Below are 25,540 nucleotides of genomic sequence, written 5' to 3' on the forward strand. Positions count from 1 at the left end.
GCAGATTGTACTGCTATTCTCCAGTGCTGGTACACTGACTGTACTGAAATTGCCTGGTGCACTGTACTGGAACTGCCTGGAGCCCTGATACTACTGTACTGTAGCTGCCCGAAGACAGTGCACTGACTGTACTGTTACTACTGCCCAATGCTGGTGCACTGACTGTACTGCTTGCTTTCTGATACTGGTGTACAGACTGTACTGCTGCACTGAATGTGGGCCTGCTTCAGAAATGGACTTAATGCTGATGTTTATGCAGATGAATGATTATCTATGCATGCGTATGAGTCGTACTACATATGCCTCAACTTTCATCACCGTCAGTGGTCACAGTGAGGATTTGCTCGCAATGTGATTGACAGTAAAGGCGCGTATCCACTTGCCGACAATGAAGGACTGAACGATAACGATATCATTCAGTCGTTCATTATCCTGTGCAGTGCCCACACTGAATGATATATTGGTCAGTGTAGGCACCCTCCCTCATCCCCGAACATGCTCAATCTGACTATATAGTCAGGTTGACCGTCATGTTCGGGTGATGAACGATGCCGACAATGACCAGCGGGAACGTGCATCGCGCTGGTCGTTGCCGACATTTTTCTGCACGATTGAGTGATTGAACGATAACGATGTTGTAATCGTTTAATTGCTCATTGTTCTCGTCTAGTGGATACGCGCCATAAGGAAGCATTTAGAAGAGGTAATAGGGGAGTGTCAGGTCAAATACAGACGTGTCTCGATAGTCTTGGAGGCATCGCAGACTGTGATCCCGTACGTAGACAAAATGGCTCCGGCGTCTCAGTTCAGGCAGCAATTCTGCCCGACCATAGGGTTACTGAGATGGTCGATTACCGTCCGGTACCTGGATGCGTATGCATTGGATGTTTCTCAGTGCACAAGCTGCGGATTTACAAAGTCACCAGTGAGTGTCTCATTACAAATTCCGGCGACTACAACATTTGCATCTGTTCGGAAAACTGCTGAGTTATGAATCACAGTCACAACAGGATTTGCATCCATCTCTGAATCAGTGCTGCTACTGCCCTGTTCTGGTGTGCTGATTATATTGCTACAGACTGGTGCTAGTGCACTGACTGTACTGTACTGCCCGGTTCTGGTGTGCTGATTATATTGCTACAGACTGGTGCTAGTGCACTGACTGTACTGTACTGCCCGGTTCTGGTGTGCTGATTATATTGCTACAGACTGGTGCTAGTGCACTGACTGTACTGTACTGCCCGGTTCTGGTGTGCTGATTATATTGCTACAGACTGGTGCACTGACTGGACTGTACTGCCCGGTGCTGGTGCACTGACTACTGCTGACTATGCTGCTAATGCCTGGTGCCGGGTCACGCTGGTGTCAGCCGCCGCCGCCGCCGCCGCGTCAGTACAGGAAGTGCCACGTGTACGGAGCGCGCATGTGCGGGGCCGCCCCGGGGCTGGGACTCTGCACTTCCTGCTGCTGCCGCCTGAGATCCCGGGACTCACCTCTCTCCCTAATATCACTAGGAATCCCGGGCCTTGGACAGGCGGACGCTGGCAGCCTCCGGCCAGGAAGAGCCACGATGAGCGGCTGAATCCCGGGCACACAGCGGCCGCTCCAGCAGTATCTCCGGGTCCTCCCCTCATCCCGCTCCCCGTCCAGCCACCATGTCCAGCACCGGGTACAACTCCCAAAATGGGGGATCCGGGCCCCCGTATTCCAATGGTAAGTGGTGGGGGGGCGCTTATCCTGATATACAGGTCGTATAGGTCAGGTACAGGGGACACGTAGGCTCTCTGTGCTGGGTGCACCTGGTGACGGCTGTGTATAGTCTCTGTTTGTACCAGCAGAGGGGAGGGTGGCTGGGGTCATGTATACACTTGCAAGGGTCAAACATGGAGACGGTCAGAGGAGACCCTGTGGGGGATTTTGGGGGAGGGGGGCACCATCAGCCCTCCTGTTACATTGACCAAAGGTCACTGTTCCCTTTGCTGGTTGTTGCTGTCACCTTTGAGCTTTCCCTGGTGGTATCAGCTGTGGTTGTGGCCAAAAAATGTAATATCAGATTAATAAGTTTTCTCCTTCTCTTTCCACGTTGGAAGGAAAAATATATATTAGTGATATTTGGGTTTGCATCGGATTCCTTTTAGAACCTACTGATTTGATGGTGTAAATGTTGATCTGACAACTGCCGCATAAAATAAAGTTTATTTTTTGTTTAGAATAGATGGCTGTCTAATGATTGTTAGACTTATTGGAAACGTTTCATGAATTTGTTATTCTCTCAACCTTCCTGTGCTATATTATATGTTTGTAAAGTTACAGTTGTGTGTTGGGGTTTTTATACGCTTGTTGATATAACTTTTTTTTTTTTTATTATTATTATTATTATTATTGTAATTCTAAAACATTTTAATCAAAATATAAACTTGATGAATGTATTGGCCACCGCTAAACCCTGACATTGACAGTGGTGCTGTCTCATCGGACTGTGGATCAGGGATTTTCAAAAACCACAATTCCTTGTCACAAGTATTAGGATATAGTGCCCTGTATGATGACTAGTATGACTGCTATGCACAACTGAACCTTTTTTTCTCGAGCAAGTATTAAGGTTTACTAGGGACTGCAGTAACATGAAGTTGCTAAACTATAAGGTCTCATCTGATATCAATTACCAAACTATTTATTAGTTGTAGTATGACTAATGTGCTCCTGTAGGGAATCCACGTGAACCAGGACATTTTCTTTCTCTGACTGCATCTTCTCTGTTGCGTCACTGATTTTATTTTTCTCTTTTGTAACCTACATTAATATTTATTACTGAAAATAAAAATCCTCCCACTTTTTGGTTATACTTTTTATTTTGTCTGTACAATTCTCATGTTGTTTGTAAAAGGGCATGTTTGCTTTCATGATGACTTGTAGCATAGTGTTCACACATCGATGAGAAAAGTAGTATTGGAGATTAATGCAGCGTTTTTCAACCAATGTCTGTCTTGCGGCACACTACTGTCATGGCACAGTAGTGTGCCGCAAGTGGTTGTGAGGTCAGTGCAGTCGGAGCTCACTTTACTTGTACTGTTGGCCCGGGCCGCACGCCTGCCCTCACACTGCTCCAAGCTCTGCACTGTGTGCTCAGTCAGTGAGTGTGACTGAGCAACCCCAACCGATGAGCGACAGGACAGGGATGAAAGTGAGCCTTCTCAGCTGGTTATTTAATTTTTTCTGTGGGGGTCAGTGTGTGTGTGTGTGTGTGTGTGTGTGTTTTCTTTCTGTGGGGACCATTTCATTTTATATTTTCTGTTGAGGCAGTTTCTGTTTTTTTCTGTGGGGGGCAATGTGTGTGTTTGCTTTTCTGTGGCAGCCAATGTCTGTTCTTTTTCCTCTTCTGGGGGGCCAATTTGAGTGTTTTTTCCCGTGGGGCCCAATGTGTGTTTTTTTTTCTCTCCCATGATGGACTGATGGTGTACCACGAGGTGAAAAAGGTTGAAAATCACTGTATTAATGCACTGCAACATTGCAACTTGTAAAAACACATTTTTGTGCGGAGCATTAATGCTGATTTACAGAGCTATGTTTGGTTGGACCACAAAAGGCAATACTAAAGTGTTATTTAGTAGTGTAAGAGGGGTATTCAATATGAAACTTTAACTTCACTGTCGAAGTTAACGTTTTATATCGGAGTTTTAACCTGCGTTAAAGTATCGGGCACGCTCCCGCTTATCCCCGTATTCAATATAAAATTAACGAAAACGGGAAACTCCGAAGTTGGATTTGCACAAAGTTACAAATTTTTCCTTAAAAAAATTGTAAGACCCCCCTAAAGTTGTAAAAACATGGGGATCACTATGGGTACCCCCGTTTTAGCCTTTAATTGAAAGTCTGGCATTTAAATAGCCGTAGCAGGTGTTTTTTTCCCGACATTGAAGAAGTGTTGCAGAAGAGCACTTAGGTTATTTTTTTTTTGTTTTTTTAAGTGGTCCCATCAAATTTGGGGTACATGAAAATGGGTACTAGCATATTTTTAAGTCCCTAAAGTAAATTTTTAAAAATTCTGCATTTGTGCACCTGCCGCTATAATTATATTCTTCAAAACACCTGCCGCATACTTGCAGAATAGCCCTGAACCTATTTCCCTATTGTTATACAATTTTTTCCCAATTTTTTTGTTTTCACCCCAATTTTTAAATAAATTTTTTGGGGTGTCCCTATTTTTTTTAAAACTTTTTTTGACACAGTTCTTTTTTAAATGTCATTCCCAGGGGTGCAGGCTATTTTTTTTTAAGCCTGCACCCCTAAACCCCAATTCTGCACTTTTTTTCGACACCTATTCAATGGTGAAAAGTTATCCCCGTTTTTTATCAAAGACTTTTCAAAACTGCGATAAGTCTTTGAAATTGAATACGGTGTAAAAGTAAAACCTGCGATAATGATGTCATACCTCCGATATTAACGCAAAAACAATGTTTTCTCTCCCATATTGAATACCCCTATAAATCATTTAGCCTTTGCATAAACTCTGTCTTGTGGCGAATATCCACTACACACGATATAAATGGACGATTAAACTATTACGACATCGTTATCACTCAATCGTTCATTAATTGTGCTGTGACTATGGCGGCAACGACCAGCGATGCACGCTCCCACTTGTCGTTGTCGGCTTCTGTCATCGCCTGAACATACTGCCCAACCTGCCAATATCAACAGGTTTTGCATGTTCGGGGATGAGGGAGGGTGCCGGCACTGAGCGTCATATCGTTCAGAGTGGGCACAACCTCTGCACAGTATCATGAATGATTGTACGATAACGATGTCGTAATCGTACAGTCGTTCATTAGTCGTGTAGTGGACTTTACTGTTAGCTTTGAAAATGTACTTGTGAATATCTTGTTCACCTTTGTTTTATTAAGATATGTAATAATGCAAAAAAGATATATTCAGTCCCTTATCAATTTGCTTCAGTAACATAAGGACACAAAACGGCCACAGGATTGTTCACTTTAGGGGAGTTCAATTAGACCAGCTGGATGCTATGTGCCATTACAGAAAGGTGGTTGGTGGGTCACATGTACACACAGGCCGATGTAACGATATATCGGCTTTGCTGCAGGGCCGGCCTGATATGTCTGTGAACATGGAAAGATGCACTATGCGATATGTCGTTCTTCGGCTGTATGAACGACATATCGAATAGGGTGTACCCAGCTTAAGGCTACACAGTCAGTTTTTTTTTTTTTTTTTATAATTTAAGAATATTCTCAGCAGACACTAGTCATTTTGTAACTTATTAGAGGGAATTCAATTGAATGCGATACCCGCCTGCGCATATATTGGCCAGTAATGATGGTGCCGGCTTTGAACGTTTGCCCTTGCACCTCTGTGTTGTACGAAGGAAAACTTGTGATGCCGGTAAGGTGTAATTTGCCATTCTGGTATGGTACATTGCGTACAATTGAATTCCCCCCCATTGTTCTTAAGTGCTTTGTTGTTCGTGAGCTTGTTTGTCCCAAAAGCCAGAAAAATTTTTTTCAGACAAGTTTGTTAAATCCATTTGTTATAACCAAGTTGTCAGAACAAATGTTTTCATCCGTTTTCCAGCATTTAAAAGCCAAAGGCCGATTGTCATTTGAAGCAAAAACTGGTAATGTATGGGAGCAAACAGTCAACTGGTTGGAATGATGATCTTTAGATGTGTGGCCAGCTTTAAGCAAGTGTATAAAAGTCGCCTGTGACCATTGATTTAATGTGTTTTTTTTTTTTTTTTCCACTATATTTTCGTTATGATGGTATAATTAAGCTAGGAACACACCTATGCAATTATTGAGATGATATTGGCTGATCGACCCAATAATTGCATAGATGGTTATACAGAAGCGTTGTCCGATAAACTGTTTGAAATGCTCCTGCAACCGGTCAAAATTTTTAGTCTTGCTTAAAAATTTTGATACCCACCCCTCGACCCCCTTGAAGAAAGCGCACACTGAGCTAGAATATAGCTCTGTGTCTACAGGGTGCACACTGATCTGATTATCACTCAGAGGATCGGAGCATTTATCAGATCTGCAGTGTGATCTGCGAAATGTGTACCTAGCTTTAGGCATGGGTTTGCTTGCCAATCCCATGATGCATTTATATGTGGTAGCTTATTGCTTGTTGATTATCACATGTTCATCCGTTTGTTTCCTGTTAACTTAGAAAACAGCTCAATACTGCATTGTCAATGTGTATACTGAAACTTTATAGTGGTGGGGGGATGAAGAGAAAACAGAACTGTTTACTTCTGGGGTAAAATTCTCATTGTGTGATTATTTTTTTTAAAATGCATGTGTATTAGGGTCCACTATCAATTGCTATGGACAGCATGATTTCAATTCATGGTCATGGCCCATCTGTGTAGAGTTTGTATTCTCTCCCCGCGTTTGTGTGTGTTTCCTCCATGTGCTGTGGTGATTCCTCCCACACTCCAAAAACATATTGGTAGATTAATTGGATTCTTTCAAAATTAATAAAGTTAACAATAATAATAGTGCAAGGTTTGGCTATATGGTATAGTAATTTGGGTCTACTCATAAGAGCTTTGAGCCACTAAATTAAACTTATGCTCACGTTACACTATGTCAGTTGGTGGATCAGTAATTCATATTTCCTGTATATGTCTCTTGCAGTAATAGCATGACATAACGAAGGGAGTACATACATATACACTTATGACATTTCTAAAAAGAGAAAAATAACGTACCTGAAATGCAGCTGCAAGAGTCTGGTGTCCGTCTGTTGCTTCTACCTGCGCTTTGCGCACTATAGTCTGTCTTTGAGCATATCCATAATACTGTGACAGTAGCACAGCGTTTTTACACATCGCTTTACATGTTTAATTAGCAAGTTAACACAGGATGCCTGGGGCTGTAATTTGGTAGTGCAAAAGCTCTAGCATTTTACTGCCTGCACAACCTAAGATATCGCTGATAGATTTCCCTCCAACTTTCTGTAGTGCAGGGCAAACTATTTTGGGTAGATATCTGTTGGTGCTTACACACGGAGAGATATTACTGGTCGATTTGTACGATAATGATATCGATCATATCGTTATCGTAAAAATCGTCCAGTTTTTGGCCCCTTCAAACGACCAAACAATGGTCGATGCGTGGGCACAGATGGTCGATATCGACCATGGCCTGTGCATGCAGGCCAACCTGGTCGATATCGACCAGGTTGGCCTGGCTACTATAGGGATCGCGGGTCATTATAGTCCATGGGGGGTTGGTGTATGTTCTGGATGTTCGATATCGAACATCCAGCACATGCAGGACGATCAGACAACGTTCATCTGATCGTAGGCATCTTTCCATGTGTACGGAGCTTTAGATAGATATTTCAGTGAAGTCCTGTCATTACAGACAAATCTTGACAAAATCGTCCAAGTTGGCCTGCATGTACTGTCGACCATAGATATCGTTAATGCGGGAACGCGCATTGTTGGTCGTTCGTTCACTGCATAAAAATTAACGATATGAACGATTTATCGTGGAACGTTATTGTTCAGGAAAATCGTACAGTGTGTGTGCAGCATTAGCGTGATATCATACTGTAGGGTTGCAAAATGCTAGTGCTATCACTGCTAAATTAATATTTACCTTTCGCTCACCCTTATTGTATATGTAGAGATCCAAGTTGCTCATGCGAGAGAGATTTCCAACCTCTAATTTATGAAGGGTCAAGGCAGTGGTTCCCAAACTTTCTTGAATCGTGGCGCCCCAGGGTATCAGCTTTTTTTTTCACGGCACACTTAGGCCCAATTTTCTAATTGAGAAATTCAACAAAGATTATTACATTAAGTAAATTGTGCTTACATGTCATCCATTTCTGTGATGTTTCTGGTGTCTACATATTTTATGATAGGCAAAACCATTGCTGGTGGCTGCCAATCACATTGGCTATAAATTTGATTTGGTCCTGGAACACCAGTTTGGGAACCACTGGTCTAGGGGGTTTATTTACGAAGCGTCCGATTCTAAAATCTGGTGCTTCTGATCGTGTTTGTGGCTGAAATTTAAAACGACAATGGTATTAATAGCAGTGTTTTTCTAGTAGAATCATTTAACTTTTAAGTTAGTGGCATGAACACTATCAGAGGTGTTTGGGTTTAGAACCCATTGCTTAATAAATAAACCCCTAAAAGTGTAGGCCATCCAGACAATGCCATAGTGAGATGCCTGCACGAGAAATAGTTTGCTGATCTTAACGCTGTTGACTGCATTAAAGGAACGGGACATTGCAAACACTTGTAATACTATTAAAAGCATTGTAACGGTGTTGGCATTATAACTTTAAACATGATACTTAACAATCATGTTGGAGTTCTAATGCCAACACTGTTACAGTGCTTCGGTAGTTCTCAACCTTATGTTTTCACAACAGGTCATGTTTTGTGGATTTCTGTCTGTGGAAGCAGGTGAGATAATTAGTGGTCCATCAAAATAGATGAAATTACCTGTGCATAATTAAAGAAATCCACAAAACATGACCTATTGGTCGTACTTGAGGACTGGAGTTGAGAACCCCTGCTTTAAATAACATAACATCAGTGTCAGGATTATCCAGTTGATATAATGCTGTCGACATATTGACTGTCACCTGCATGAAGATGAACAATACGTATGTATCATATGTCTAGTGTTCATTTTACGGCGCTAGACCATAGAAAGGACACTCTAGCTTGCGCCCGGAAAGGGGGCTTGACCATGAGAAAAGGGGCATGTCTTTAAGATGTGCCCCCTTTTCATCACTTTTGGGGGGTGTGCCCAAGACTTACAAACATGCTGGGCTGCCCCCAGGCTCTCCCCTCTACGAATAGATGACGTGCGCATGGCATCTATTCACGGACAGTGAGCACTGCATCGGTATGTTTTAGCGGGACGCCTTTTAAATTCGGGCAGGGCGCGACACCCTGCTAAAACAGCCTAGCGGGAGCGCTACCAGTCTGCACCATTTTTTTCAGGCAGATTGCATGTGGTCATAATCCTGTGTGGGACAACCTTTTTTTTTTTTTTCTTTTTGTATTTTTTTATTTTGATACTACTAGAGAGTGGGACATTTGCCTATTTGCTAGACATTAAATTGGCAAATGTGTGTGAATATCTTATTTTTTTTCTTCAAATGAAACTAAACTAAACATGTAAACAGTCGTAAGTTAATGATTGTAGCTCATAGAATCGCATATACTTGCCAAATGTTATATATAGTCCTTTGGGATTTAGGCCCTCATTCAGAGCCGTACGCTCTGAGCAGAGCGCACGCTCTGAATGAGGGCCGCCCTCCATAATTATGGAGCGTCCTCCTGGACGCTCGTATAGCTGTGGGTCACCACCCACAGCCTATACGAGCGTGCAGTTTGATGGCCGCGATGGTCGCGACCATCGCCACTGCGAGCCGGAGCCTGCGGTTGAGGTTTTCAACCGCAAGGCCCGGAGTGATTTTGGCTCTATCAGAGCCAAAATCACTCCCACTGACATCACTAGTGATGTCAGTGGGCCGGCTTCTGACGGTAAGCGTTCCCTTGGGAACGCCCCCGTCAGGGAGGCACACCCCCGGCACGCCCACCAAAGGGGGCGTGCTGTCAATCAACATCGACAGCACGCCCCCTTTGATCAGACACAACGAGCGAAGGAAAGTCCTTCACTCGTCGCGTCTGGCGCATGCGCACGACGGAGCTCCCTCCGTCGTGCGCATGCTCAGTACAGACCATCGACCCACTTGCGAGCGGACAGCCGCTCGCGAGTGGGTCTGAATCAGGCCCTTAGTTTGGTATTTAGTTTTATTTTTTTGCCTTGAGGATGTTTATTTCATTATATTTATGCCACCTTAGTGTGGTGGTGGTGGTGGTCTAGTATGTAGATGAACATGAATCTCCCATATTCAAATATTCTGAAATACAGATTTTTTTTTTTAGCATGACTGAGATAGTGAAACCTTTACTTTTTGATGGCTCAATGAGCACAAACTTTGTTTAAGGCACAAATTATTACAAATATTGTATAAAATTGCCTTCAGGCTCTGAGTATATGAAACATAAATGAATATCATGTATGTACACAAACTTTGTTTGAGCCACAAAATTATTGAAAATATAGTATAAAATTACCTGCAGGCTGTGTTTATCAGGTGTATATAATACATATATGCATTCTCTGTTTAGATTTGGGTCTCATTCCCAAGATATTTCATTATGGTATGTAAATATTCCAAAATACGGAATATTCCGATATCCAAAATACCCCTGGTCCCAAGCAATTTGGATATGGGAGACTCAACCTGTATAAGCGTCTGCTCATGGGCCGAATACAGTAAAAACTCAATTACAGTCTGTTGAGGTTTTCGTGAAAGGTGAAGGCCACTGAAAAGTCTTGAAAGGCTGCATATACCTAGGTACCTTGCTTTGGACTTTTCTGACACCACCAGCTTAACTAAATAAATCAGGAGGATCTTGAGGTTCTGCTTTGACGGCCTGTATACATCCTGAAGATCAAGCAAGCTTTTGCCAATCTGTTCCACAGGTGGTTTCTGTCCTCCCTGAGCTCAAACTAGGACACCTGCGTTACGGTTTAACAGTTGTACCGCTCTAGTCAGAATCCTCACCAGGCACCGCCCCCGGAGCGGGCCTTAATGGTTCATTACATTGTCTAGGCAGGGGTGCTGTAGGGGACTGGGTTTTCCCTGTATATTGTTAATTCACTTTCTGCAGAGAAATACTATTGATGATATCACAAATGTTTCAGACAGGCCCTGGAAGTGACTTCGGGGTTGATGGTCAAGTAGTGAAAAAAATGGAGAAGTTGTCCGTAGCAACCAATTTAGCTTCTACCTATCATTTTATAGAATGTACTTGATATATGCTACCTTGATGCTGATTGGTTGCTATGGTCAAACTTCTCCAGTGGTTCACTTCTCCAATCCATTCACTGCTTTAAACATCAACCTCAATGGCAGTCCAGTTTGGTACTGCTGCCCTGATTCAGACCCACTCGCAAGATGCTGTCCGCTCGCAAGTGGGTCGATGTTCTGCACTGAGCATGCGCACGACGGAGGGAGCTCCGTCGTGCGCATGCGCCAGACGCGACGAGCGAAGGAAAGTCCTTCGCTCGTTGTGTCTTATCAAAGGGGGCGTGCTGTCGATGTTGATTGACAGCACGCCCCCTTTGGTGGGCGTGCCGCGGGCGTGCCTCTCTGAAGGGGGCGTTCCCAAGGGAACGCCTCCCGTCAGAAGCCGGCCCACTGACATCACTAGTGATGTCGGTGGGAGTGATTTTGGCTCTGATAGAGCCAAAATCACTCCAGGGCCTTGCGGTTGAAAACCTCAACCGCAGGCTCCGGCTCGCAGTTTCGATGGTCACGACCATTGCGGCCATCAAACTGCACGCTCGTATAGGCTGTGGGTGCTGACCCACAGCTATACGAGCGTCCAGGAGGACGCTCCATTTTTATGGAGGGCGGCCCTCAGTCAGAACGTGCGCTCTGCTCAGAGCGTACGGCTCTGAATGAGGGCCTTTGTGCTTGGGAACAGATCAGTTGCCTTTGCATATCACTGACATTTGAATACACAAAGTAAAATGATATTCGCCTGTAGTAATAGCTGAAACTGCCAGTGTTTCTGCGATTTTACCACTAGATTTAAAGCAGCAATTTTTTAAAGGCAAATACAGGTTTGTATTACTATAAAAATAAAGAAACTTGCTTTAAATCTTGTGATTAAATCAACAAAACATCCTCCTTTTCAGCATCTATTGCATTTGTGTTTGAATAGTTGTCTAATGCTGGGTACACACTGGCTGATATACTGGCCGATCAATTGATCAGACAATATATCTGCTGGCCGTTGGGCATTGTGTACAGGCGATATGTCTGTGAACGACGTCGTTCACAGACATATCGCATTGGCTGTGCAGCACAGCCGATGGACAGGAATCTGTATGAATTACCGCCGGACCTAAGCCTGGCGGAAGAAATACTAACGCTTGAAGATCCTGACTGAGGTAAGACCCCTAACCCTCCCCTCTTCTGCAGACATATCTGTCCATCGACAAGTGTGTACGACCGCCCGTACTCGTACAGCGACAGCTGCGGGTAGGGGGGCAGGACACGCTGCCAGGACCCGCGGGAAGAAGCAGATGATGGCTGTTCAGTGTGTATAAATGACCATCATCTGCAGATGATAGTGTGTACCCAGCATAAGAGAATGCAATCTGCTAGATCTGTCCTGTGTATGATTGAAGAGACTTCATTAAGGGTTTATTAGAAATCGCCAAGGAGTTTTGTAACAGGCACTATCAGGTTTGTGAAATAACTTGTTTTACACACTACTTTATGTACTGTGTATGTCCTTATAAAAAAATAAATTTATAAACAAACCAAGTTCTCCTACGCTCAGTTTGGGTGAGATGGGTGCATAAAATGCAAATGTCATATACCAGCTTCAATTTCATACTTGTGTTTACTTTACTGTTCGACTGAGTACAGAAGAGCTGTAGGAGGAAGGTGCCCAGTAGCAGCCATGATTGTGGCATAGAAGCAGACCTATAGCATATGCTGATATATACTCTCCTGGGTATTTTGTTTTTCATCTTTTTCCTTACAGATACATGGGGGGGGCAATGCAACTGATCGCGATGTGAATAGCCTCGGGGAAGGAGTTCCCGGAACTGTTCAGTTGTTTCCCCTGCGCTCAGCCCGGAGATGCCAGTTAGCACGCCTTAAGCCAGATGTTCAGGCACTCTAACTGGCATTTTCCTACTTAAGTGCTGGCTACGATGTTGTTAGTGCCGCACTAAGTTGAAAAACAGCATCACGGCCTGCCATTTAGTCTGGTGTTTGATTGCACCCTCAAGAAAGAATCCGTTAGTTGGGCTAACAGTGCGGTGAATTGAATAGCTCTGGGAACTATTCATCGTTCTGAATTGAATTACCCCCAATGTGGCTGATTGAGCTCTGCGTGATGTGCTGCCATGCAAGTTGTTTTGTGCACCTCTGGGATGCGTGGGAAAAACTTGAGCTATTAATGGCCTGGCGGAAGAAATACTGACGCTTGAAGATCCTGACTGAGGTAAGACCCCTAACCCTCCCCTCTTCTGCAGACATATCTGTCCATCGACAAGTGTGTACGACCGCCCGTACTCATACAGCTCAGCTCAGTCAGATTGAGATGAAACAAAGTGCAGGTTATTTCTAGTAGTTTATACTACAAAATGATAGTTTTCATGAAAATCGGTTCAATAGTTTTTGAAACAAACAGACACAATGTTCGTGTAATATTAGTATAGATAATCCTTGAGATATGGCAGCTGTATAACTGCTCGTTCATGGGTAAAACTCATGTAGACCTACTCTTGTTTTAGTGACAGCTTATAGGTGTGAACAAGCACGAAAGATACATGGGGGGAATTTAAATTCCGCGGGTAGTGTAGGGAGGTGACCTTGGTCTTTTAACGCCATGGGCTACTCAATTAGTTATTGAGTTATCGCCCGGAGACCCGTAAAGAAATCCCCCATAGGGCCAGCAAACAATTTCCACCCGTTCACCTAATTGAATTCTGCTCTAAATCTAGAACACACATTACATGACAATGCCACTAATACCTGGACAGAACTTAATGGTATTGTATTTTTGTAGCTGTACATTTCATGATATATTCTTCAGTACAAGTTATTCTGCTAAGTGAAGAAGAGGCTCACCGTACTGTCAGTCAATGGAAATACTGTTTTGAAGTCTGCTATGCAGAGGAATTTTTTTCCCCCCACGTTTACAAATTTATTTAAAATATCTTTATTTCTGATAAGCTCCTCAAACTCCTGCATAAATACTAGCAAAAAGGGAGAAAGTGGCGTTAGTAGACACATTGTTTGGCATGTAACGCTAAGCCTGCTTAGCACAACTGTAACTCTGTATGTGATCATATGCAGTAGGTGGTTTGAAAGGGAATCTTTGTTCATTATTTGGCAAAATTTCCCCCTGTTTCCATTATTGCCTGTCTTGCTATATGGCCACTGAAATGATAACTGCTATCAAGGCAGGCTCCAGAGGGAGTTGCCACTACTGATTTGCTCACATTGAGCAATCAAGAGGGCAGCAACTAAGTCATTCGACTGCCATTACGACCTGATTGTTGTCTATGGGTGGTGTTCAATTGTTTTAGCGCGCTCTATATCGCGTCTAAAGTGACGGTAGATTGCGGGGCGCTATTCAATTTATGCCGATCTTCGCGTTGATTGCGCCCATAGAGATGGGGATTAGCTGCCTAAAACGGCTACACCCGACCAAATTACTGGGGGCAATCGCGGAAAGTGCCTTTTGGGCGCCCAAACGGGTCACTTTCCGCACATTTCAGCTAGCTGAGATGCCGACAACTGATCGTGCCCGACAGGAGCAACAATTGAATAGCTCTGTCGGGAGCAAAGGGGGCTTGAAACAATTGAACAGTCATGTGGCAATCACTTTGACATAATAACAGATTTATGACGGCCTGCCGTTTTAAGCTTCTCTTTGTACTGCAAAATGAAAGACATAAACTTTGCTTGTCCAGTACTCAGGGCACATCCTCAGTTCTCCCCATGAATCCTCTGTTATAGTCTGAGACTCTTAAGGTGGAATCGGACAGTCCGCAGTCCTATCTGACGTTTGGTAAGTGCGTACACACTTAACAATCGTCTGCTCGATGTATCGTGCCTGACGTCACAACTGGGTGGGCATTTTTATTTGCCCGTCCAGTTGTGATAGCAGTCACACGCGGCCTTTACAGCAAGTGTATATCTGCAGATATATCGGCAGCAAAGGCATCGTGACATGTCTGCGAATGACATTGTTCACAGACATAAAGAGGGCGATTCAATTCTACGCAAATATAATAGTGCCAGGAGCGAGCTCCCGGAGCTATTCAATTCATTGGGCTGTGTGGTCGGAGAGTGCCGGTTATCATGGTCATTGCGCCTTAACAAGGGTGTTAAGGTGCCGTAACTGGCATTCTCTGACCAAAGTGCCGGGCGCGCGGCTATTAACGCCGCGTTATGTAGAAAAACAGCCGCGCACCCGGCACTTTGGTCGGATTTCTCATCGCATCCCCAGGGGGGTGCGAGAAGAAATCCTTAGCTCGTCCAAACAGCACAGTGTATTGAATAGCTGTGGGAGTCTCTCCCGTTGCTATTCAATAGCGCGTTGATTTGAATTCCCCCCCATAGTTTGTACACACTAGCCGAGGCGCACACAATATATCGGCTGCTCAGTTGAACAGCCGCTATATCTGCCAGTGTGTACCCAGCATAAGCCTACTCAGTTGCGTCTTTTTTTTTTTTGGTGTGTGATCATAGATTGTACTGGGGTTACCAGCTGTGAGAGGTTCTCTGCTGAAAGTTTAAAAGCAGGGCTAATGCATGATGTGTCAGGGGATGGAGTCTAAAAGGCCAGTACACAGTAGATGTCTAGTGTGTACTGTCCTCGTTAGAGACAGGGCTCGGCATGGTGCCAGCATCGGTAAGTGCGTGTACACTTGCCGATGCCGGCCGCGACGAATGCAGCATGGCCTTCGCTAACTGTCGACCGTCGGACCATGGACGATGTCGCGTGGGAACGCGCATCATCGGTGACATAGCACGTACACATTAGACGATGTTCCAGATATGGACTTAGCGTCTAGAGTGTAGCCAGCTTAACACTTAAATGCTGTAAAAGAAAGATTCATCAGACCAGGCCACCTTATTCCATTGCTCTACGTACCCTTTATCTTTTGGTAAACTCTCCTGCTCTTTCATACGTTAGAATTGACAATTTTATAATGTATACTTGCGACTTTCTTTACAGTACCATTGGACTTGCAGAGTTTTGTTTGCAGACCCTTAGGGCTGTGTACAAAAATTCATGGGGGGAATTTGGTTGTTTACACCAGGCGTCTAATCGGAGCAATTCAATTGATGCTCCGATTAGATGCCCATTAGCTGGGGCAGACACATTTTTTCTTGCAACCTCTGGAGGTGCGAGAAAAAGTGTGTGAAAAGTCCGTAGTTTGGGCTCCCAAACCAGGACTTTAGACGGGTTTAGCTCCCCGGTGAATTAGCTCAGAAAAGGAATTTTGCTTGATCAAAATCTCGTAAGGCACAGGTTTTTTAAGGCTGCCTTCAATATCTGAATGACCAGTGGTTGCATTGTCATTTCTTTGTGCATTGCTTGGCCAGCTGTTTAATCACGCATCTCTTTTGTCCGGTTGTTTAGCCACTCTAGGTGCATTTCCCAATTATGTTGGCAAATTTGTCACAGGTACAGTAATTGCCGAGATTGACTACAGCTTGGCGACCCTTGCGTACATATTGGAATGTGAACCTGTTGCTTGACAAGTTATAGACCTAATATTTTAACCCAGGAATAAGTTGAACAGTATTTGTTTACTTTGCGATTGATTTGTGATGCAACGTGTACATTACTGTAGATGCATTCAATAAATTAATATCATAGAAGTCTTTTGTAGGTACATCTTAGGCAGATGTACACTTCAGTATTTAAATATAAATAACCATTTTTTTTTTCATTTTCTCCTTTTAAGGTCCGCTTCAAAACCCTTTGATTTATTCACCACAGCCGCCAGTGGGACATGGCTATAGCCCAACTCCTCCTGGCTCACACTCTCAGCATGTTTCAGCTAAGGCTCCTCCGCAAGCAGGCCCTGGTGTATACAATTATGGTGGACCTCAGATTGTTCCACAACCAGGCAATCATCAGGGATCTGGTCAGATTTTTAATAGACCACCTATGGGACCTTCACCAATGGCATCACCTCAAAATACGAACTCTGCATCCAGAATGTCCGCTCCCCCTCAGAACTCAATTGGAGCGCCAGCAACTCTTGGTGGCAATCTTCCTCATGGAATCCATCCTCCACAATCAAACTGGCAGTATTTTCCAACACCCTTGAGTCATGGACATCCCCAGCCTATGTCAGATCATGTATCGTCCACAGCAGTAATTGTCCCAGCAACACCATCAACCTTTGGGAACTCAAAGCCGCCAACTACTCAGCAGTATGCAGCTTCTGTTGGAGGTCCTCATCTTCAGAACAGTTTTATGAGTCCAGGTACAGTATGAACACTGCCGGATCTATTCAAGATCTGTTACCTTATAAGCCTAGATATTTTCATTGGCACATTTATTTATTTTTTTCAAACTCCACTCCATTTATTTTTAAATGGACACACCCTACTTCAAAATATAGTCTGCCATTACATCACTAATCACTTTACCCTCTTGCAATATAATAAATGACAAAGTGTACAAGTCCTAACTTGGGTACTAGGAACAGCAGCAGATCACAACCTTGTAACAAGTCACCACAACTTGCAAATAATAACATATAAAACACAGATAGGAAATGAACCTTGCGCCAGTTCTTTTCCAAAAAATATGTAGTCTTTTCTCACTTCAAATCAAAGATTAGATGTTTCATTTATATATCGTCCTCATCGATGTCATGGCTCCCCAGTCAGAATATGAAAAAACAAGATAACACCAAAGACCAGGCATTAGAAAATAATCTTTGTAAAATATATAATACACACATACACCACCTGAGTGTTGTTTCAGGAAAGTATAAAGGTGAAATCAAGAGATGAAAGCAACCAGAATGAGTGGAATATGTAATATGCCTCACACAAATGCTTACATCCAAAGGTGTATGTCATTCATATAAAGGTTTATTTAATTATCCTCTAAGGTATTCAATAAGAGGCATACAACTCATGCATTCTAGATGATATACAGGCAGGTGATACTCACGTTATCTTACATGTAACTTCATGGAACAACTCATATCTGGGTTTCTTTGATAGCCGCTCTCCACTCATATATTCATATGAGATATTGGGCATATAGAAAAAGGAAACTTCTCAGTGCAATATTATCAGTAAAAAAAAACAACACTTTAATACAGATAAAAAGTTGTAAAAGCAAAGAGTGGCACCCATACCAGATAGATGTTTAGAGTAGGCTCAGAGCACAGCAGACATACAGTCAGGATATGATGCCCAGGTATTCTCTAACCGAAGCAGCTCAGAATCCCCTGAAAACGGGTATGGATGCGTTCTCATCACTCTTCCGACATGTTTCGACACTTAGGTGTCTTTTTCAAGGTAGAGTGATAACGGAGCGATATGGGGTTTAAATACCCGAGATCCGGAAGTCCAGCACCGGAAGTATCGGCGCACACGATGAGACAGAGAGTGTCCTTTATTCTCCATAAAGTTAACCGCTTAAGGTTCCCCGCTCATAATCTAAAATATGCCAGCCTTGTTAACTATGTTCCGGGTCTGGCTGACGTGCTGCTAACTTGTCAAGCCGGACCATGTATTGTAGTCAAGAAGGTGGTTTTGATCATGTGACCATAATAATAATAATAAAAAAAAAAAGGGATCCGAAATATTAAAGGTTGTCAATAAAGTTATTTTGATCACATGACCATAAAATAAGAAATAGACATAAAGGGGAGTCCGGAATTTTAGAGGTTGTCATGGTAACTTGTTGTCATAGAAATCAAACTATAGATACATTCTGCAATACGGATACAAATTTCCGTAGAACATTTAGACAATAGATATAAAACAGAGCAATTACATAAAATATACAAAAACTACATTTTGCACATAATATACAAAAACTATATACTCTTGCAATATGATGATCAGCGCCGGCTCCAGGGGTCGGAGCACCCTGTCCCGGGCTCTCTAGTGCGCTCGTACATCTGAAAAAGGGTGTGGCCTATTTACCATAGGCCATGCCTCCTACATGACGTTATTTGGAGGCGTGCCTCACTAGCTGGGCTTCCCCCAGCCCTCTCCTGTCACTGAATGGATGCCGCGGGCATGCGCGCAGCATCCATTCAGACTCCGGGGTCTGGCACCGCCACACAGCTGCGGCGTTGGGGGTCCCCAACCTCCCGATTTGACCCCCCGCGGGCCACTTCGTCCCACGGGTGAAACAGCGGGACAGTACTGTCCCGCTGAAATTGGGATGTTTGGGAGGGGTGCACCCTATATGGCTGGAGCCCCTGTTAGACCGCACTGGTCGAACACCCGTAGAGCTGGCCCTGATGATGATTAGATGGTTGTGGGCCCAGCTGCGGCGCCAGACACTGTTGTGTAACTGTTCATGCAATACAGATTTACCAAAACACTTCCTATTTGTGAAAGCAAATACCAGTGCCATCACAGAGTGACGTCACTGGGAGCTTCCTCAGCCTCTGTTCTTGCATGGTATTTCGTGGTGTTTGCGCCTAGCCATTGTTTTGTACATTCTCTACACATCTGATGTTTATACAGTCCCAGGTTGAATACACACTGTATACAGCAATATGGGTCATATATATAGAGCCAAAAGCAGTCTCCAGCCATACCTTAACTTCAAACAAGCACTTCAAATATTGGGCCCATCCTTATGGGTGGGTAAGGAGCAAAGTGGTCAATCCGGGCGAAAGGGAAAACTACATGGAACCAAGCAACTCAAAATTGATTGAATCATGTGTAGATTATTTTTCCCTTTCTTACTGCAAAGTAGTGGGTTGTTAAAAATTGTGTTACATACCTGGGCTCATAACAAAAACCTAACATTCAATATCCTGTGCGATAGCATATCACAAACATGCTATGTCCTCCTGCCTCAGAAATGTGAGAACCTTATTACACATTCTGCATTTACAATAATATACATAAGCACACTGCACTGGTAACAGAAAATGTATGCAATAAAAGTATTTCTACCCACTTTCCCTTGAGGGGGAAAGCGGATCTAGTGATTCCAGTCTATTTCTTATAAGATTTAGTGCAACCTCTTCATATAGCTCTAACATCTGTTGGAAGTGGTTGCATATGCAGCAATCACTCCCAGAACCTGAGTGAGAGCTTGCATGCTGTAGCCATTACAACTAGAGGCTTGCTGGTATATTTTTATTAGGAGTTGAATGGATTTATAACAAGGTCACTTGAAATAATAGATAATGCTGTTCCCATCATTTCTGGGTCATATGTGATTTAATCAGAAAGTTGTAGTTTGTCACTGCCTGATATATGCAGCCCTATATAATAAATTCCTCAGGCCAATGGATGTATCTAAAATCTGTGTGTCTATTATGTGTCATTTTGCAGACCAGAGCACTTAATTTATTTATCTTCTAGACAAAACAAACTTGAATTGTCAGCTCATGCTGGCCAGGGAATTAACCCCATGCTAGATAATCTTCTGAACACAATTGTTTGGATTCCCTACAGACACATTGATAAATGAGATTGTAAGTCTAGCCGGCATGTGTGGTCATCTTCTAACTGTACAGTACTAGCAGGCCTAAGTGATTCAGGAAAAGGTCTAAATGCTCCATCATATTATTTATGGCCAAATTAGACACTTATGGGGCTGATTGGCCGTATTTTGTGTGGCTGACCCATAACTGCTATTTTTCTCTGCTATCATTTCAAAAATGTACACATTTTGGCCTTCTAATGAGGTGATGTTTATCAGCAGGAAGCCTTGACTAAAACTCGATAAACACTGTCAGCTAATTGATACCGATACGGTGAACACTCCAATACAACGTAACTATTATCGGATGGGTGTGCTCAGATCTTTTGAACGGAGCCACTTTAGCTCCTGTAGGGAAATATCCACCACATAATGACACTAGATTGTGTGTACCCTACTCTTAAATACTTCCCTATTGCAATGTACCTGGTTCTTGGCATGCACCTGGGCTTTGAGTCCGGCTTATTGCCACAGCTGGAGGCACTCGCCAAGTACTGGCAGGAAAGTCTTTGGAGGCGATTCAATTGTTTTTTTAAGGCGTTCTAATTAATGGGCAGCCAATGTTGCATTTCAATTGTTTCTGGGTGCCCATTATCTCGCTTGTCGTGCAAAATTAGACCGCTAAACCTGTTTAAAGTCCTGTTTAGGGAGCCCAAACAGCAGTCTGGGTGCTCAAAACCAGGACTTATCACACATTTCTGCGCTCCTCCTCAGGATGGGGGGGAACAGAAATGCCAGCGCCGGCAGCTATTGCACCGGAACGGAGTAACAATTGAATTGCTCAGTTGGGCGCCTGGCACTGACAGCCGCTGGCGCTAACATTTGAATCACCCCCTTTGATTGTTTTAACTGCATTGAGTCCCTACAAAGTGACTCATTGGTGGTAGTTGAGTATCCTAGATAATATAGGTCAACTTGATTACTGGTGAACACCTATCCCTGTTACAGAGCCATTTACTATATACAAGCATTATAAATACTTGAAAAACCAGGAACGGGATTTCTTTCTAACACAATTTAAATGGGATGACCTTACAGTGAGGTTATTGGAGAGTTGCATACAAGTGGGCTGCAGTTACTCCTGCAGTGCTTGTATGAAACTAAACGTACCAGCAATGCGAAAACATGCCAGATGCACTCTGTAAATGGGCTTAAGTTCAACTCTGCTTCAGCCGTTACACTATAACTTAAGGTGCATACACACGGGATGATCTGTACCACCACCGACATGAAAGAGATCTTTCAGTGAGTCATCCTGCCACATCTCTGAACATGCAAAGTTGACGATATCGTCCAGATTGGCCTGCATGCACGGACGATCATAGATATCGTTATCGTTCATGCGGGAACGCGCATCGTTGGCCAATCACTGAATAAAAATTAACGATATGAAGGATATATCGTTAAACGATATCATTATCGTTCATATTGTAACGATATATCTGTCCGTGTGTACGCACCTTTAGAATTTTGTGATTTTTCCTGAATTTTGGTTCGGCTCATAGAATGGCTGCATAGCAAACTTTAGCCTTCATCTGAACTTTAACAGGATTTATGTTTGTTGTCTGAAGAATGTTACATTCTATCATCAATATAATTACATACGAACAGTTACTGTCCCTCAGGACACTTCAATTAAACAAAATAACTCAATCACTGATGAGATACTAGCAAGCCATCTGTTATACCACCTGATATGTGATGTATAGAATTATTTTATCTTATTAAAGGCATGTTTGTCAATAGATAAATAAAATGTGTTGATTCTTGCTGTAACATGGTGACTATGAAACCTAATTATAATCTATAACTTTTCCCCTTTTTGCCTCTGCACCAATCGTTTTTTTTTTATAATCATTTATTCATAGGTATAAATGAAAATGATGTTGCTGGTGTGACTATTAGAATATAAAACTTCACTACAATATTATTTTGCTTTCATAAAGGCTGTGAGTGAGAGATGCCGGAAATTCACTAGGAAAATATGGTTTTGCATTACATAATCCTGATTTGCATTGTAAATATTCTAAGCTTCAAAAATTCATACTACTGATTTTTGCAGGTCCTTCTCTGCCTCCAATGAGCCATTCTCAGCAAGGCCGACCGCCTTTGGGGCCTCCTCCCACATCATCCCCTTCGTTAACAAGACTCCCAGCACATCCTTCTGGTCCACCAGTTGGCACTGAGCCTGTGCCACCATTAATCAGTGCTCTTCCCAGGCAAGATGGTAAGTGGCCATGTCTTGGTGAGACACAATACTGGTCCCCTCTATAATAGCTATTAATGTTAGGAATTGCCTGAATCGATGCATCTGATGACGATACCTTATCATAGCTAATGTGTTCACATTGTGCTATGTGCTGTTCATCAGTAACTGATGCCACCCGTCTTCCCAAAGTCTAGAGTAACACTGTTTTGTAGTGTTCTGTGTGTGTGTGTGTGTGTGTGTGTGTGTGTGTGTTTTTTTTATATATTTATTTTATAACTCGTTTTTACTAATCTCACCACTATAGGCATTAAAGGCCCCCATACACAGTGCGATATAGCAGCCGATCAGACTGATTGGTACGATATCGCTGCTATATCGTACCGTGTGTGGGTATATCGGCCAGTGCGCGCTTTTGTGGGATTGTACATCGCACCTCCAGATCTTTCTGCATGTTCAGTTGATGCGATGTACATGCAGCGCTATGCGGGTGGGAGAGGGGGGTGCCGGCATATCGGGTGGTCGATCACCCGATCGCTCAGTGTGTGGGAACCGCCCGATATGTCGGCCGTCATATCGCACCGTGTATGGGGGGCCTTTAGGTTAGCCGTGATGATCTCACCGTGTGAGTAATCGTGGCAATGGCCGCACTTTGCGGCAGCCCGGATTCGCTGAATTTTGCTCGGGTGTGTAGTTACAGGACCATTGTCAGCGTTTGAACGCCGTTGCAACAGCAACTCGCACCCTTCGCGCATAATAGGATTGACCCTATAGAGACATGTTAGAAGCCTTCATTGTAACTAATACAATTAGAACCTTCTTCTAACAGAAAGGTATTTCCAGAATAATGACCTTGAACCTTAGCCTAGGACTTCAGTATCTTCTTTTGTATGTATATAAGCCTATGTTTTTTTTTTTTTTTTTTCATGGAACACTTCCTTCTACAATTTTTATAACCACTGTTACACCGGGAATAGCAGAGTGCCAAGGGGGAAAAATAACCAAAGGAGCTGTCACCACATGCAAATAACTTATTACATGATAGATTATGGATTTGCATAAATAATAATAATAATTAAAAACACATTTATTTAGTGCTTTTCTCCTAAAGGACTCAGTGCTTTACATTTACAGTACAAAATAAGCTTAAACAAAGGACTTTGGTGAAATTCTTGGGTGAATAGGTGAGTCTTGAGTCTATTTTTGAAGGACTCTAGAGTGGAGGCCTCTCGCACTGTGCGGGGAAGTGAGTTCCAAAAGGTTGGAGCCACAAAACTGAAAGCTCGACCGCCAGACGAATTCCGTGAGATTCTAGGTACTGTTAATAGTCCTTCGTCAACGGATCGCAGTAATCGAGAGGGACGGTAAGGAATCAGAAGCTGCTTCAGGTACCCTGGGCCATGGTCATGTAGGGCTTTGTAAGTTAGTAAGCCAATCTTGAAAACAATTCGCCATCTGACAGGCAGCCAGTGAAGGCAGTAGAGAATGGGTGTTATGTGGCTGGTTGGTTAATAGCCTGGCAGCTCTGTTTTGTACCATCTGCAAGCGGTGCAATTCTTTTGCTGGGAGACCGAGGTAGTGGGCGTTGCAGTAGTCTAGGCGTGATGATATAATTGCATGTATGACTTTAGGCAGATCATCTGAGGGAATTAAGTGCTTGATTCTGGCTATGTATGAAAGAATGAGGATTTGATTGTGGCTGATACCTGATGCTTAAGTGTCAAGCCACTATACAGGACAACACCAAGATTCCGCACATGTTTAGTGTTTTGGAATTCTGAACCCCCAAGCGTAAGTCCTGTTGGTTGGCTATGCTGTAGCCCTGTCCTGTGACCTATCATAAGGACCTCTGTTTTATCAGGGTTCAGTCGCAGCCAACTGGCACTCATCCACTCCTGAAGCTCAGCTAGGCAGCCATTTAGGGTTGTTATTGGGTCCTTTGTACCTGTAGCAAAGGACAGGTACAGTTGTGTATCATCTGCATAGCAGTGGTAGACCAGGCCATGGCGTCTGATTATTTCACCCAATGGTAGCATGTATACTGCAAAAAGCATGGGAGATAGTATAGAACCCTGTGGGACACCGCATGGAAGTGGCACTGGTGATGAAGAGTTTACTCCAGAAGAAACTCTGTCACCTGCCAGTGAGAAATGATTTGAACCAGCTAAGGACTGTGCCGTCCAGTCCACAGAAAGTTTTCAGGTGCTCAATTAGAATCCCATGGTCCACAGTATCAAATGCTGCTGAGAGATCCAGAAGGATTAAAGATGCATACACACGATACGATCTGTACCACCAACGACTTCAAAGATATCTTTCATAGATCGTTCAAAGATCTTTCAATGAGTCATCCTGCCACATCTCTGAACAGGCAAAGTTGACAATATCGTCCAGATTGGCCTGCATGTACGGACGATCATAGATATCGTTATCGTTCATGCGGGAACGCGCATCGTTGGTCGTTCACTGAATAAAAAATGACAGATATGAACGATATATCGTTGAACAATATAGTTATCGTTCATATCGTAACGATATATCGTCCCGTGTGTATGTACTTTTATATTGAACAATCACCTCTGTCTATTGCCATCAGAAGATCATTAAGCACACATACCAGGGCTGTTTCAGTGCCATGTCTTCTCCTGAATCCTGACTGGAATGGAACATAAATATCATGGGCAGACAGGTGGGTTTCCAGTTGCATTGCCACCACTTTCTCAATGACCTTTCCTAGAAAGGGAAGGTTTGATACTGGTCTATAGTTGGTCATGCAGTCGGGGGTCTAAATTAGTTTTTTTAAGAAGTGGTCTAACAATTGCTTCCTTTAGTGGTTCTGGAAAAATGGCTGTTTGCAAAGAGCATTGAACTATTTTTTCAATTACAGCACCAAGTGGGAAGCAACCTACAATATGAAGAGTATGCAGTGCCTATAGCTTTGCACTACTTCAGAGGGAGCAATAATAGTCTACTTTATGCCGGTGCTCTCACCCTTCCCTCCTCCACCATCTCCTCTCACACAC

The 25,540-nt window shown here is 43.3% G+C and overlaps 1 protein-coding gene across 1 annotated transcript in view; it reads left to right on the plus strand.

The window, feature by feature from the left end:
• Positions 1-1,372: 1,372 nt before the first annotated feature.
• The window catches only part of SEC24A (SEC24 homolog A, COPII component), an 80,895-nt gene continuing 56,727 nt past the window's right edge, over positions 1,373-25,540 (plus strand). The window contains exons 1-3 of the mRNA XM_088451378.1: positions 1,373-1,713; positions 16,575-17,102; positions 22,374-22,538. Coding sequence (XP_088307504.1) covers positions 1,656-1,713; positions 16,575-17,102; positions 22,374-22,538 — 751 coding nt within the window. The 5' untranslated portion in view covers positions 1,373-1,655. The remainder of the gene's footprint in view (positions 1,714-16,574; positions 17,103-22,373; positions 22,539-25,540) is intronic.

Source organism: Taudactylus pleione, unplaced genomic scaffold, assembly GCF_031769625.1.
Source record: "Taudactylus pleione unplaced genomic scaffold, aTauple2 ptg000025l, whole genome shotgun sequence".
Classification (NCBI taxonomy): domain Eukaryota; kingdom Metazoa; phylum Chordata; class Amphibia; order Anura; family Myobatrachidae; genus Taudactylus; species Taudactylus pleione.